The sequence below is a fragment of the Hyaena hyaena genome, unplaced genomic scaffold (genome assembly GCF_003009895.1).
Source record: "Hyaena hyaena isolate Hyena2069 unplaced genomic scaffold, ASM300989v1 scaffold_846, whole genome shotgun sequence".
NCBI classification, from domain to species: domain Eukaryota; kingdom Metazoa; phylum Chordata; class Mammalia; order Carnivora; family Hyaenidae; genus Hyaena; species Hyaena hyaena.
The window spans coordinates 708497-724131 of record NW_024081478.1 but is presented as its reverse complement, the minus strand read 5'-3'; the positions used below and the strand labels follow the sequence as shown (position 1 = coordinate 724131).

The window sequence follows — 15635 nt, the reverse complement described above, 5'->3', positions numbered from 1 at the left end:
TATTTCATATATCAAGATGAAAACATAAAACCTGAAAATAAAGTCTGTGACCAGACTTGATCCAAAAATGTTATTAGATGAATAAATACTTAATCAAATATCAACTAATTCCATCATACACCATCAGTTCTTATATTAGAAACAGAAGTAAGCTTTTAACATAATTGGCCCAGGTCAATCATTTCCGCTAATGATGCAGAAAATGGGGGTGTGGTAATCAGGGTACCTATAGTTCCCAAACTATAAGGCATTATTTTATGCCCACTAATGCATAAGAACACAAACTAGCATCCAGACAAAAATGAAGTACAACAGATATGTGTCAATCTTTACCAATTTATTTTATACAAAACAGTAGCAATGTAGAATATGGAGTATCTTCCGCTGCCACACACGTAAGTTGTGAACATTCCAAGCCAATGTATACAGTTTGGAGGGGAAGGCTAAACGACAGCATCAACCATGCTACTGAACATAGGAAATTTTTTATTTAAAAAGATTAAAAATTAGATAGCAGTGTCTTCTTAATATTGCTCTCATCATTGAAGACTGAAGAAAAATAAAAAGTGACTTTAAGATTAAAAAAAGAGGGAAAGGGAGAAACAAAGAGGCTGCTACAACACTGCCATACTGTCGTCAAACCATCATACTTCAATATTTGCATACTTGATAGCAGCATCATTTTTACTGAACCGTGTGCAACTACATCTAGAAACATATCAAAGCAAAATATCATGGCAGTCATCAATCAAAATCCAAAAGAAAACAAACAAAAAATAACTCTAGGATGAACACACTATAAGTAGATGAACATTTACGGAGAATGAATCAATATCTACATTCTTGGACTGTTCCATTCTGCTCCTTTAATAAAAGTGTCAACTCAAATTGTCAACTGTGCATTTTTGGAGGATTTGAGTTTTTCCAGTTCTTATTATACTGCATGCTTGGAACAAAAAGGGATATAATAAACCCTTCTACACAATGAACTGTAAGTAGACCGCTGAAAATAAATTTACTACTTGTAAACACACACAAAAAAAAATACAAGATTTTTTTTTTTTATCTTTAAACAATCAGTGCTTCCAAAAGCACATTATCTTCTATATCGACCTCTCTCCCCTCGGTCTCTGTCCCGGTCACATAATCGCTCTCTTTCTCTTTCTCTATCACGTCCTCTATCTCGTTCTCTGTCTCTTCTGTTATCTCTAGGGCGGTCTCGCTCTCGCTCCCGATCTCTTTCACGGGGTCTACTTCTCCGACCACTGACAACAGCTTGTGTGCGACGAAGGAAATCATCCACTCTCATGTCATAATCATGCTAGAAAATAAGAAATGGAACTTATGAGTCCCCATACTGTAATTACTGTATAGTACAGAAATAGAATCTAGAGAAATGTACTAATGCATTAATTCACAGAATGTATTTTTGACAGTTTAGAAAAAGGATTTTGATGCCTAACTAGACACCCACAAGAGTGATTATTCAAATTCTGTTGCAGGAACTCACTTCATGAAATTTCTTATGTAACTTTAGTGACTTTTCTAGCCAACACTTTTAATAAGAAGCCAAAGTAGGGGCGCCTGGGTGGCTTAGTCGGTTAAGCGTCCGACTTTCGCTTAGGTCATGATCTCGCGGATCGTGGGTTTGAGCCCCGCGTCGGGCTCTGTGCTGACTGCCAGCTCAGAGCCTGGAGCCTGTTTCAGTCTGTGACTCCCTCTCTCTCTGACCCTCCCCTGCTCACGCTGTCTCTCTCTCTCTCTTAGAAATAAATTAAAAAAAAAGTTAAAAAAAAAAAAATTAAAAAAAATAAAAGAAGCCAAAGTAATCACCTGGTGATGACCATCAACCATCACGGATGCAAGCCTGATGCCAACTCTGCTAAACATCATCCATGTTTTTCTGCAACAGGTGAACCCTACTTTTTTTCCTTCACTGACTCTACAACCTGAACCAAGTCTACCCTCTTAAGGTAAAATTAGGAGTTCTTACATTCCAGATTTCCTTTCAAACTAAACGACTGTTACTGACAAGCTAGTTTTGAAATTTGATAGAATTTTAAGAAAATGGAGGCATCTGGATAGCTCATTTGGTTAGCATCTGACTCCTGATTTATGAGATCGAGCCCCGCATCGGGCTCCATGCTGGGTATGGAGCCTTCTGCCCCTCCCCGGCTCTCTCTCTCAAAAAATACAAAAACATCTTAAACTAAAAAAATTAGAATTTTAAGAAAATAAGTACTTTAGTAAGATTGTGAGGTCTACTCCACAAAATTTAAATATACACAAAAAGCTGGGGAGAACCAGAGAGGGAAGATGAGCCAACTGTCTAAGTGAGGTGCAAGTTGTCATTGTGGCTACTTTTTAAGCTTAATCCCTGCTCAAGTTTTCTACTCTTAGTTCTCTCACCTTTACTTACTGAACTTTGTCTCCTTTCAAAAGTCAGCTTAAATATTCAGAATATAAGGTTCAAAAACACAATTCCACCTTACCTCTCACATACCTCCAATACATGAAGAATATTGTACTAGTAAAATATACACACTAACCAAAAAATTACATAAAGATGCATAAAACAGAACTTAAAAAGGACAAGTAACTTTTGGTAAAAGAATCTTAGAAAGAATTCCTAATTTGAAGATTATGCAATCATTTATAAAAAACACCACAACCCATCTAGCCAACTAAGATTTCATCAGATATAAGCTGTATATTTCTTCCTGTATAACTGAAAAAAAAAAAATTAAACTCTATTATTGTTAGGATTCTCAGATTGTTTCACTGAATATTAAAGGTCCTAATAGGATTTGATTCTGAGAAGTTAGTATCTTTATGAAAATAAGAAGGTAAATAAGACCAAAAAAATATTTCAAAAATAGGCTGGGCCACTACTGCTCTGACTGACCTCTCAAATATGCAGGCTCTTCATCTAAGTGGGAATATAAAGAATATTTATTTGGCCCAGCCAAAAGACTCAACACCTCAAACTGAGGGGAGAGGAAGGAAGGTGTCCAAACTGTACATCCTACTTTAACAACCCAACTACCAAAGACTACCAAACTTATATACAAAGGAATTACACTAACAAGTGCCAGAAGACAATTTCAGTTTAAAAACTGAAAGTACTATGAGGGAAAGGGGGAAAAACGGAGTATCAACCATTTAATAAACAAACTCAACCCAACTAGTATAATGGAAAAAAAAACACAGAAATCTCAAACTAGAAATTTTCTTTTGTTCATTCTGTTTTGAAGAGATCAAAAAATGCTTTTCATATCAACCATACCAAATTATTAGATTCAGTAATTACTAAAGGAAAATTATCCATCTGCCTTTCTTAACATCTGTTTGTTATTTGTTAGCATTATCTTAAGAATCAGAGGTGAACTGACAAAATCTGTCAGAGACACAAATAACTGAGACCAGGGATGATCTGTTAACTTAATACATACCATCCAACCTATGAAAAGTGAATCAGAATATATAGAAAGCTTAAAAATGTGTATTTGCAATAATAATTACACAATCATTTATAACTAAAGACTCCAGTGCAGAAAGAATGAACTCCTAGTGTCCCTGGGACACTATTACCTAAAAGTTATTTGTAGGAGTTGCCTCAACTTGAGCAGATTGATCAGTGAAGAAATAATAGTCTATCTAAATAATCCAAAGGGATTAGCCATTTATTAAACCATTCTTAATAAAAACAGTCCACCACTCAACATAATCTGGTATCCCTACATTTACATTATCTACAGAATTCAAGGCAGTTCCTTCACACTTCTGCCTTCTGGTCCACTTACTACTCGTTTATCTCTGTATCTTGCTTCATGTGGTACTGGGTGATGTCCTGAGTAGGGGGGATGAGCTTGAGGAGGTGGAGCATGGTGCTGATAATAAGGATGGTGTGGAGGTTGTTCCATTCCAGGATAAGGAGCCTAAAAAGAGAAAACCACTTCCATAAGCATCTACCAAATATCCGTGTAAATAAACCATTCTTAGAATTCCACTATCCAAACCACCTATCCAAACCAACAATCTAATAATCTGTACTATCCGTTTACTTTGACAGAAATTAAGGTTTGTTAAAATGCCCTCTTTACGTGCTTGTTCGAAGTATGTGCACAATAAACTAATTATATACCCTTGAAGATTTAACATGTTTGGGGCTCCTGGGTGGCCCAGTCAGTTAAGCAACTGACTATTCATTTCCACTCAGATCATGATCTCCTGGTTCATGAGTATGAGCCCCGCCTCGAGGTTCCATGCTCAGAATGTGGAGCGTGCTGGGATTTTCTCTCCCTTTCTTTCTGCCCCTCCCTTGCTCGTGCATGCACCATGCACTCCTCTTTCTCTCTCTCAAAATGAATACTCAAACTTAAAATTTAACGTGTTTACACTTTCGTACCGTATCGTTTAAATACTAATAGAACACAGCAAACCCTTAATCAGTGCTTACAATGAGCCAAGCACTGTCCTAAGCACTTTACACACATATTTAATTCGCACAGCAACCCTACGAGATACTGTTATTCCCAGCATACAAGAGAAAATGGAGGCACCAACAACTGGGTAAGTAACTTCATATCACACTGCTAGTAAAAAGGCTCTAGAATCAATCATCTTAACATCATCTTAACATCTACCCTTAAAAAAACAAAAAAACACAAAACTTCCAAGACCTAATGAACTTTTAAATGCCATTATAAATTGGGTAAGAGCAAATCGAAGGTTACTTTCCTAGTTAGTGCCAAGATAATATTTTGACATTTTAAAAATCTCACAGATCTAAGGAATGCAATCTTATAATTCATCTTTACACAGTACCTTAAGTGAAACAAGTCAGATGAAGAAGCCACATTACAGGAAGCATTAAAAAAAAAGATAAACAATAAGAACTACTTAAACTTCCAAGTTTTTTCTTTCTTGGGAATTCTTCAGCTATCCTCAGTACCTTAAAAGATACTCTAAGAAGAATATCCAGTTTTCTTACAGAAAGAAAAAAATTAAAAGTTATGAACAGAATTTAATTAACCTTGTTTTATAGAAAAATGTAATGAGTATTAGCATCAAGCACTTTACTAAACTTTACATGTATTTTATAATTTATTTTCTCGACAATCCCATGAAGTCAACACTGATGCTCATTAAATTTCTAGCCACAAAAGGACAGATACAATGTCCATTTCATTCACCAGCCCAGCCTAAAGCAGACTGCCGTGCACAGAATGGGTACATTAATTTGATGAGCCAAAGAATAGACAAATACCCAGCGAGTTTTACAGATAAAGGAAACTAAGAGAGAAACACATTATGAAAGTTGCCCAAGATCAGAGTTACGAAGGGAAGGTGTTTGAACACAGTTTGCTATACTAGCTACTACAAAAATGAACCATAACTTTCTAATTAAACTTGTATTATTAACACAAATCAAATTATTCACTAGTCTTTAGTTTTAAAAATAGCCTCCAACTATTTATTTAATGGGTAACTGTAACAATCATCTTCCAAATAAGCGTTCCAAATATATGTAACTGCAAATGAAGTGAAATAATTTGCAATAAAACAAATAATAATACAAACCATTCCTTGCCAAGGTGGTGGTGGTCCCATGTTATGAAATTCCCTCACATAATCATTGTAGGACTAAAATGAAAAATAACAACGTCAATAATAAAAATCAAACCCAAAACTATAAGTCAGATCCTGGTTTTTATGAACAGTAAATGTATTAAATGAAATGCTTACCCCATTTAAAAACACATCTCGGCGAACTCCTGAAAATCGTCTGTTGGGAATAAGATTTGTGAAACTAAATTCAGGTAATTCATAAACTAGTTCTAAGAATGTAATTTAAAACTAAGCAAGAGTGAACCCAACTTACCTGTCTACTTCCTGGTATCGTGGATCCTTTAAATACCCTGTTCAAACATCAAGCATTTTAGTAAATCAAATTTATATTTTTTATTATGGCATTATAATCAAGCCTTCCTTACCACTCATTTCAATTCTTCCCATCAAATACAGTGATGCTATTAAGTGATGCTATTATTGTATTACTCCATTTTCAGATTTTCTTCTCAGATTACATCATAATCTAGGAAGTAACTAATAACTTACTGATACCACAGTTATTATAAACTGCTAGAGAGATTTTCATATGAATCTTCTAAATCCACACCCCAATTTTCTCTAGATAGAAAAATTCTTCATTCTGCACCATAAGGAAAGTAAGGGCAGAGGAATTATCCTAAGGGCACTATAATAGGACTTCCTTAAAACAAAGGTTTACTTTCCACCTTCGGTATTCACAAGCTCTGCTAAGTCAACCACAGATAGTTTTCAGAAATGCAAACTTAAGGGGGAGAAAAACAAAACTGCAAAAGTTACAAAAATGAAGATATATACATTTTAAGTGAAAGAAACATAACAAAGAAAGAAATATTCTTTCTCTCCGTCTAAAAGACACAGCAAATTAAAATGTAAAAACATCTGAGTGCTCATGTTACTGAGAAAAAACTAATTTCACTGTCTGGAATACTTATTTTGGAGAAGAATGAGGTTTTTATCAAGCCACTTATATAAAAATGCTGTAATGTTCACTAATACCAATTTCAAATTGCCTCATTTTTATAAGTGTATCATAAGTACCTTCTCTTGAAGTTTCCCTTTTTAAATTCTGATTAAGACTAACTGAAAAGCTGCTTTCTAGACTATAAACCAAGTATTTCTCATTCCTCTCTAAAAACGTGTCAAAGATTTTTATTTAAAAAAATATAACTTCAGTTTCCAATTAAAGCAATATACCACATGAAATACTAAGTATCATAGAAAATGAAAAACATAATAAAGTAGATCACTGCTTTCCCTAACCACCTTTAATCTTAAAACACACGTGCAGTTTCCATTTGGGAAATAATTATAAATTAGCAACATCAGGTAATTAACAGATTAGCCACACTAAAATAGAGAACCTTCACAAAGCAGAAGAATTTAAGTGACAACTATTGATAATTTCCTATGATTTAAGTAGTCATGTCCTAAAGTGTCTCACTTTTAGAACTACAGGAATACAATAAATGTTTCTGTGTTGTTGTTTGTTGTTGTTTCATAATAAGTCAAATATCTGCAGGATTATAAAATATTAACCTGGTCTCTGGTGAAACTCAGGGGCATAGTCAATCCTTGGTTTCTTTCTGCTGTTATGAATATCATAATCTTCTGGTCGACGCCTACACAAATTAGACACATTAGAAATTAAACCAAAAACTGCTGGGAGAACAAACAGCAATGTAAGAGTTTCTGACAGAATTAAGTACAAAGTATAGCCCGTTATAACATCCTAATTTCTGAAGGGCAAATCTTACAATGTCTAAATTTTAATTCCTCTAATTACTAAATAAATCAATCCTTAAATGTATTGCTGGAAGTAGATATTCTCTACAATCCTCAGCTATCATGAAAAACTTGGAAGAGCAGTCTACTCAAAATAAGTAAATCATGTTTTAGTATTCTAAACAAAGTAAATGAGCTGCTCTAAAACTAACATAAACATCCAGTTTAACAAAAACACTTTCCCAAATAAAGTCTCCATTCACGTGAAAAAGAAAAACTATCGTCGTTACACAAATTGTGCTTTGCACAAAATTATGCTTTTCACATGATCATACAGAAAATTTGATACTTCTTCAAAGTGACTTTACAGGAAAGTTTTGAAAATCTTAATACTTGGAAAAACTAATTTCTATAGTTAGTAACATTTAGGAATTAAGGAAATTTCTTCTAGAGACAGTGTCTTAAAATAAAACTGGAAAGTAATAGAGCAATTTAACAGAGTTCATAAAATGACTTCAAAGTTTCATTCTTTAGAAGTGAAATTTTACTGTCTGCAGAAGGTTGCTCTTTACGGTCTCCCATATACTTCCATGGCTAATGTAATACATCATTAAGTACACTTCACTTTATTTAGCATTTAATAAAGAGCTACACAAAATAAAAACAAAAATTCCAAGTTTTGGCAATAAATATATCTTTTTACCCTTAATGCCAAATAAAAAGTGTATAATAACCTGGCATCACTAGTTTTCCAGCCGTTTCTTTGAATTATCAACTGCTTGCATTAACTTTTCCAAGACAAATTCACTCAAACTTCAAAGTGCAATTACCCCAAACCCCCCAACAAAATAAAAACAGTTGCATCTACAATAAATAAGACTAAGAAAATTAAAAGCTGGTTTAAAAAATAAACATACCGCTTTCTTGTAGTTTGGGTAGTGCATTTACGACCGGTATAAAACATGATAGTAACAGTTCATATAGTAGTCCAACTACTGACTGTAAGCTGTAAGCCATACATATATGGAGGCCCTGGCAGGCTTGAGAGAAGGTGTAGTGGTGTAATAAGTATAGTTTGCAGTCCATTGCAAAACTGAGGTAAAAACTTCACTTGTAAATATTGTATTGCACTGGAAACCTCTTAGCTTAAACTTCAAAAGACATCTTGGTGTTCAGTCCTTTAAGGCCAAAAGTAAGGGGCTCTGCCAGGTTTCCTCCTACCTACTCGACAGTGTCCTTTTTAAGCTCAAAGAAATGGGGACTCTTGTTGGATTATCTGTACCTACCACAGGATGTTTCCACCAAAAGGAAACTTAACCAAAGGTTTCATCCCATCAACCATACATCCAACAGTCTTTAGCAGAATATTTTAGATTTAGCTGTATGCAAATCTACACAGGGGAAGGTGTTGGGTGGAAGGGCTTAAATCAGTCCTTTGCAAAGACTTCTCCAATTCTGTAACAAGTTAAACCCCCTTTTCCTGGAAAATGCTGCTTAGTTCATAAAGTAGTGATCAATAACCATGACGATCCTCTAAAAAACACTTTAAGTCCACAGGTACTGCCAGCATCTGGAAAAGTTGTAAACAGACACAGCAACAGCCCTTCTTTTCGGTTTGTTGCCGGGTCTCCCAGGGCCACTTGATCCCCTTTGGAAAGAACCTATTGTTTTCAGAAGCTCAGCAAGATGTGTGAATTCACTGGGTACATGTTAGAGAATATTTGGCAATGGGGTTAACACATCACGGTGATAAAATCTGAAACAGTCCCAATAATGCTCCTCTTGAATATCAAAATAACTTAAAATATTTTATCCTCTAAATGAGGCGTCATCTTCTGAAAAAACATTAGTGATCCTTTATAAAAGTCCCAAATCTGACAAGGCTTATCCAGAGACACACCTGAAAGAAAAGGCTTTTTACAAAATATTAACAATTTTTGCAAATAAAGACTTCCTCCTCTTCCTCCTTTCTAGCCTGTTCTGAGCAACAAAGGCCTACCTCATTGCAATTGTATACATTGTATTATCAGAAAACTATCTAATTTAAACTGGTTATCACTCTTTAGCAAATAATTTTTTTCTGCATAAGGAAAGATCCCCATTTTCCTCTTGAAAAATGACTGAGACCAAGGTGACCATGTGAAATCCTCAATGAAGCCACAAACTAGTCCATGCAGCTTGATTTGAGGATTTTCTCTTTCTTCTTTACCGCAGGACAAACTTTTGACGAATCACATTCCTCCATCATGTTATTCTGATACATGTGCCTACTATCAGTCCAAAGAACGTTTCTAACCTTCCCACATCCCGGACTGGTTCTCGACGGGATGGACGTCCTCTTGATCGGGGTTGAGAATGCATTCTTCTCTTGTGACGCATTTTATGAATGACCTGATACAAGTCAATACTTTCATCAGGGGGAAATAGAAGACAAAGCTGGGTTCCACATTCAAGTTCAATTTCCTAGAATAGGAAAGTAGTAATTTACAAGACGAAAACAGGAGAGATTTTCAATAGACTCGTTGTATTTTCCTGAAGTACAAGAACAAAACAGACTGACTTGAAGACTTCCTTCTCAAAGGTGATGATCGTACAGGATTCCAATAAACTTCCTTGGAAGGTTTTAGAAAACCTTTCAAATGTGTTTCAGATATTTATCTAAGGGTAAAAACTAAAAGTATAGAATCTCCAAAGTTAAATACACAAATGCAGTTGCTTAAAACTCTGTGACAATCATCCTCTGCCAAGGACTGTTTGTTTGTGCAAAACACAAAAATATCAAGACAAAGTTATCCACCTTAACTCAGCAGAGGAAAAACATGTTAGTGTGTGCCAAGAACTTTGATAATTATGAACTGCTAAATACACTAAAATACTTTACAAAAACTACAAAGGGAGACTAACATACGGCTTTTTTAATGAAGGTTTATTACTGAGAAGAAACTGAGGGTTGATACGGGTGGGGGAGAGGGGAAGGGGGGCGATGGGGATGGAGGAAGGCACTTGTTGGGATGAGTATCGGGTATTATATGGAATCCAACTTGACAATAAACTAAAGATTTGTTTTCAACCACCGGCAATTTCATTTACGAGTAATGAAAGCACACCACTTCTGATTCAAAGTTACGTGTAGAAGATTTGGGTTTAAACCAGTACATTTGTAATTTCATTTGCAGACTTGAAAACCTGGGTACATATAATTTTCATATAGCTTCCTTACATTAGAAATCTTCAGTGAAGATGTTAAATGGCATTTCTAACATTATACAAAGTGCAGTAAATAATATAATGGAAAACGGACCAGAATCTCTCATCACAAACTTTTCTTTCAATTGTATTAACGAAAGTACCATAAAAAATTACCTATCTTTGAACATTTATGGAGGTCTTATTAATTGGTCAAAGCCACAGTCACATGAATTCCAAAAAAGAATATTTTCCTTTAATCACAAATTGTTTCAAAAATGGCTTAAAAATGTCCTTCAATAAAAATCTCTAAAAGGACTGATTAAACGTATGTGTTTTTAAATAATCAATTAAAACAACAAACCTGTCCATCACGTCCAATCTTTACTGGCTTATGTTCATTCCAAGGATTGGTGAGATGAGCTGACTTAGTGAAGGGTAATTCACGCCTAAATACAAAGTAATACCAATTATATTCTTTTGTAGAATCCTTTAGGGACCTTATGTTACTTCAGCAATTAATCCTGATTTAAATGTGACTAAAATTCAAAGAATTACTTAGGCTGGAAGCATTTAACACCCAGAGCGGGAGCACCTTTAGAGATGGGTTCTTTCCATTCTCCAGTGTTCTCAAAAATAAGCTAAATAATAAAGTTCTTAAGAACACGAGCCTGGAAACCAAGACAGTTTGGGTTTAAACCCCAGCACGCATGGTTTCTCTTCTCCGAACCGGAGTTGAATTCTTCAGCTTACAAACAAGGGTACTACCATCTACACTTCATATCTGTTTTAAATAGTGAATATACAAATTAAACGACATATAAAATGTTTATTTAGCTCTTGCTTCTGTGTACTAAACAAATTAAATTTTTTAATTAACTAACCAACAAAGAGCTGAACCTTAATCAGACAGTTAATACCAAAAGAAAATAAGTGTCCCCTATCCTTGGTTCAAAGCTGTTCTCCCAGATTCAAATGCCCTCTCCTTTTCAGTAAAGCAATATACCCTGCCACCCATGGAATGGCTCCTGACAACACAAATGTTTACTTATAAATTCATGTATCTACACATATGAATTATGCCCTCCACTTAGGTGCAGCACCTATATAACTTAAAGAAACTCTGGCTCTAAACTCTGAGCCACAAGACAAAACAGTCTCACCAACTTAAAAAAGATAGCCTGTATTTTTATATTCTTTATCAACACAGCATAATGCTAAAGACAAACATGACATGTAATAAATTCCTATTAACTATCAAGGGCTAATCAAATTAACAGTGCTTGATAAGGTATTATCTGTGTGTGTACACAGAGTAATGCCAAATTAAATAAATGCTTTAAAGAATTACCTTATCTACAATACACATGAAACTGCTCAACCCAAAAACATACAAAGAAGAGTAAGATAAAGAGCTGCTTGCATTCATAAATTTTCTTCCACAGCTATCAAAGAAGAATAAACGAGAACACAGAAGTTTTGCTGGTCATATCTATTTTGGAAAGAAATTAATCAAAAAATGCTTCCTGGAAGAAGTAACATATGGGATATGCCCCAAAGAAAAGTGACCCAGGAAGAGCCAAATGTAAAGAGCTAAGTCATGAGACTGTTATACTTGAAGCAATGAGAGAGCTTGTGCAAAGGTATAATGGAGAAGAAAAAACACAAGCAATGCGGTCTAGCTGATAAGCTATACAGCCATTTATTCTAATCTTACACCAATTTTCTTAAAGATACAATGCTCAAATTTGTAACTTCTTTAAATGTGGAGAAAAGAGATGGCGGCATGCTCTGTGATGGTGATGATGTGAATATATGGTGGAAAAGGGCTATGAATGATGGAAATGCCCACTAGGTATATTACTAAAAAGCTTGAATTCTTAGTATAACAATTACTTCACACACCAAGAGTGGCTCGAGAATGTATACCTATGCATATACAAAATATATACCTTTTTTTAACTTTCCAGCTCTCAGAAGTTAAAAGAAAAAAGACTATCGTTAACAAGGCTACACCAAAGCCTAGGGTATCCAGAGGGAAATTTCTAGTAACAATTTTTTGTACTTTAACACTTTCTTAGATTTTTCCCTCTAAATTGCCAGTTAAAAAACAGTTACAGGAGAGGAAATAAATAACCTACAAACCACCAAAATACAGGAATGTTACAAACTGTTACTGCAGAAAGTTATCACTGTTATTTAAATATTGGCCATGGAATACTGAAGGTCCAACATAAAACTATATGCTGAGTTGGTCGAGTTCTTTGGTGGCACTGGTTCTAACTAGATTCTAGAGATATTTTTTTGTGTTGACAAATTATATCTACCAGAGTATCACCGTGAACTGTGAGGCCCTAGGCAAAACAGGACTCCAAATATATTTATAGAAACTTCAGGACCACAGTCACCATAATTATAGAATAAGTATCCTAAAAGTTACCTTTTAAACTGACACCTGTAAGGAAGAAGCCTACAGATGACTAGCTTTGTTGTGAGTAATCCAAAGAACATGGAAGTAACTGACTGATTTAAGGGGTTTGGTTAAGTGGGACAAATTTAACAAAAGAACGTAACAACTATCCAAAGGCTCTTATGTACTAGATAGCGGTTTGGTTACTGAAGTTAAAAGAATGGAGAAATTCTAAAAGAAAAGAGAAAATGGGCTATTTGGAAAGAACATTAAAGGGGTGAGCATACAATAGCATCAGCAGATGCTAATTTAATTCTGGCTGAATGACATTTTATAAAGTATAGCCTTATCTTAGAGCTAATTCCCAGTAATAACTTAGATAAGTCATGGCTCCTCTCCTATCTGCTAACACGCACCATGTGGTCTTAAGCTTCAGTGTCTACAAAATACATGAGCCATCAGAAATTCAAGAGGTTTGGCGTGTGTCTTAAGATTCTGCATTTTAACAAATCTACTGATGTAAGTGATCCAGAGACCACACCGAAAGAAACTTAAGTCCAGCTATTTTAAATCCAAAGGGTGCTTAAATAAGTCTACCATAACTAGCTGAAAAGAAAAAACATTGATAACAATTACTATTACTGATAGCAAAGCCTTAAGCACGTATATTTAAAGTTTGATCCTCTTAACCAAACCAAAAGTAATTTTCATTTTATACACAAAACTTAAGACTATACAATAGACTTACCCAAGGAATTATCAATGTAATAAATATTACATGCCCCTCAGAACTCTTCAGTATTATAACACTACTCTTGAACTAAGTGATGAGTATTTTAAAAATTAAAGTTGTAGTTTTTCTTTAAGAATATTCTTGGGGTGCCTGGGTGGCTCAGTCAGTTAGTCTGTGACTCTTGATTTCAGCTCAGGTCATGCATGATCTCATGGTTTGTGGGAACGAGCCCTGCAACAGCATCTGCGTTGGCATGGAGCCTGCTTAAGAGTCTCTCTCCCTCTCCCTTTGCTCCTTTCTCTCGCTGGTGCATACTCGCTCTCTCAATAAATAAACATTAAAAAAAAAAAAAAAAAGATTATTCTTAGGGTGCCTGGTGGCTCAGAGAGTTAACTCTTGATCTCAGCTCAGGACATGATCTCACCTAATGAGACTGAGCCCCACAATGGGGCTTTGCACTGGGCATGGAGTCTGCTTAAGATTCTCTTTCTTGCTCTTTCTCTGACTCCTCCACCCCCCGCACACATGCTCTCAAAAAAGGAAAAAGGAGAAGAAGAAAAAAATTCTTTCTAGGTCAACCTAAAACTTAGAAGTATAATAAAAAACTTTACTACCCAAAATTTTATACAAAATGTTAGTATTTTGGGTTTGTGCCTCTTTTGTTAGTGAATACATTTCAAAAAAGCTGGTAAAATAGCCAGTAAATAAGTAAGGAGGAAGACAATAATACATGAATAAATTAAACTCACCTTTTGAAATTAAGAAACAAATTTCCTTATCAAGAATTTGGAAATGAAGGTTAATAGAACAAGTTAACATTCAAAATAAAATCTGTTGCAACCAATTTAAAATGTGTAATTGTCTCCTAATCTTAAGACAACATTACCTCCAAATATTTTCCAAGTAACACCAATAATGTTTCTAGTCATAAAACCATAGACTAACAAACTTCTTTGGCTTTTATACAATTATAGCTATCCAAATAAATATATAAGTCTATCTCTGCTGAGAAATATCAAGTACCATGTTTTCCCTAAAAACTGCCACCAGATCTTTAAATTTCATTATTTTTAAACTGATTTTAAGTATTGCTTAATTACAACCTTAATTTCTAAAGAACCATAAATTTATATTTATAAACTCTTGGTATAATGGAGTAGGGGACTATCACCTACACTCTCACCAACATAACACTGCATTCCAACATATTATATGTAATTTTTCATTTGTTATGTTTTTCCATGTTGTTACATGGAATAATGACTTCTGTGTATTATATTTAAGTGACAAATCACAATTCACTTAACCAGTTTCTTATATGGAAGAATTTAGATTGCTTCTGATTTTTCCCTATAGAAAATAATGATGGGATGAGGAGCAATAATGGTATATTTTTATGCAGTTTTGCTACTCTATCAATAATCAACCTAATACACTATTTTCACTATATTATTGTCCATGTTATGTTCACAGTCCCATACATAAACGTTTAATTCCTTAGACTGGCTCACATTACTGTTCATCTCTGTCTTCTGCTTTATCATCTGCTTCATTTAAAAAAAAAGGGGGGAGCTCCCTATCCCACTCACATACATACCCTCCCCCCACTTTTCCAGCTCCTAAACCCCATGGTTTCTGCTTGTGTTTCCATGTTCTTCCTAGTCTGCCTTCCAGAATATGAATAGCATTTTTCATTGTTATCCAATTCCTCCATCCTCATCAAAATCCAACACCTAAGCTAATTTTAACTTTTAAAACACATATGGCCTGTTTCAAGTAATAGTTTTTACTGAAATTAATTTTATAGGCAATAGATGTGTGCATGCATATAAAGTTCACTCAAATAATTAGTTTTTTATGTTAAAATAACTTTCTAGGTCCAAAATGTAGCTACTCCTGCTAGAGGTGCCATGCCAACAAACAGAAGCTTAGGTATGACTTTTGTGTTCTGCTCAACTTGACCAGAAATGT

General features: G+C 34.8%; 1 protein-coding gene across 3 annotated transcripts in view; it reads right to left on the bottom strand.

Annotated features, from left to right (window-relative positions):
- Positions 1-316: 316 nt before the first annotated feature.
- Positions 317-15635, bottom strand: part of YTHDC1 (YTH domain containing 1) — a 35547-nt gene continuing 20228 nt past the window's right edge. For 2 of the 3 annotated variants that reach the window (XM_039219885.1, XM_039219884.1), the window contains 8 exons: positions 10886-10970; positions 9632-9798; positions 7150-7232; positions 5885-5921; positions 5749-5788; positions 5584-5646; positions 3804-3938; positions 317-1321 (listed from right to left, as the gene is read on the bottom strand). In XM_039219885.1, the coding sequence (XP_039075816.1) occupies positions 1097-1321; positions 3804-3938; positions 5584-5646; positions 5749-5788; positions 5885-5921; positions 7150-7232; positions 9632-9798; positions 10886-10970 (835 nt within the window). In that variant the 3' untranslated portion in view covers positions 317-1096. Of the gene's footprint in view, positions 1322-3803; positions 3939-5583; positions 5647-5748; positions 5813-5884; positions 5922-7149; positions 7233-9631; positions 9799-10885; positions 10971-15635 lie in introns of all 3 variants that reach the window. The other variant, XM_039219883.1, reaches the window with a different exon arrangement.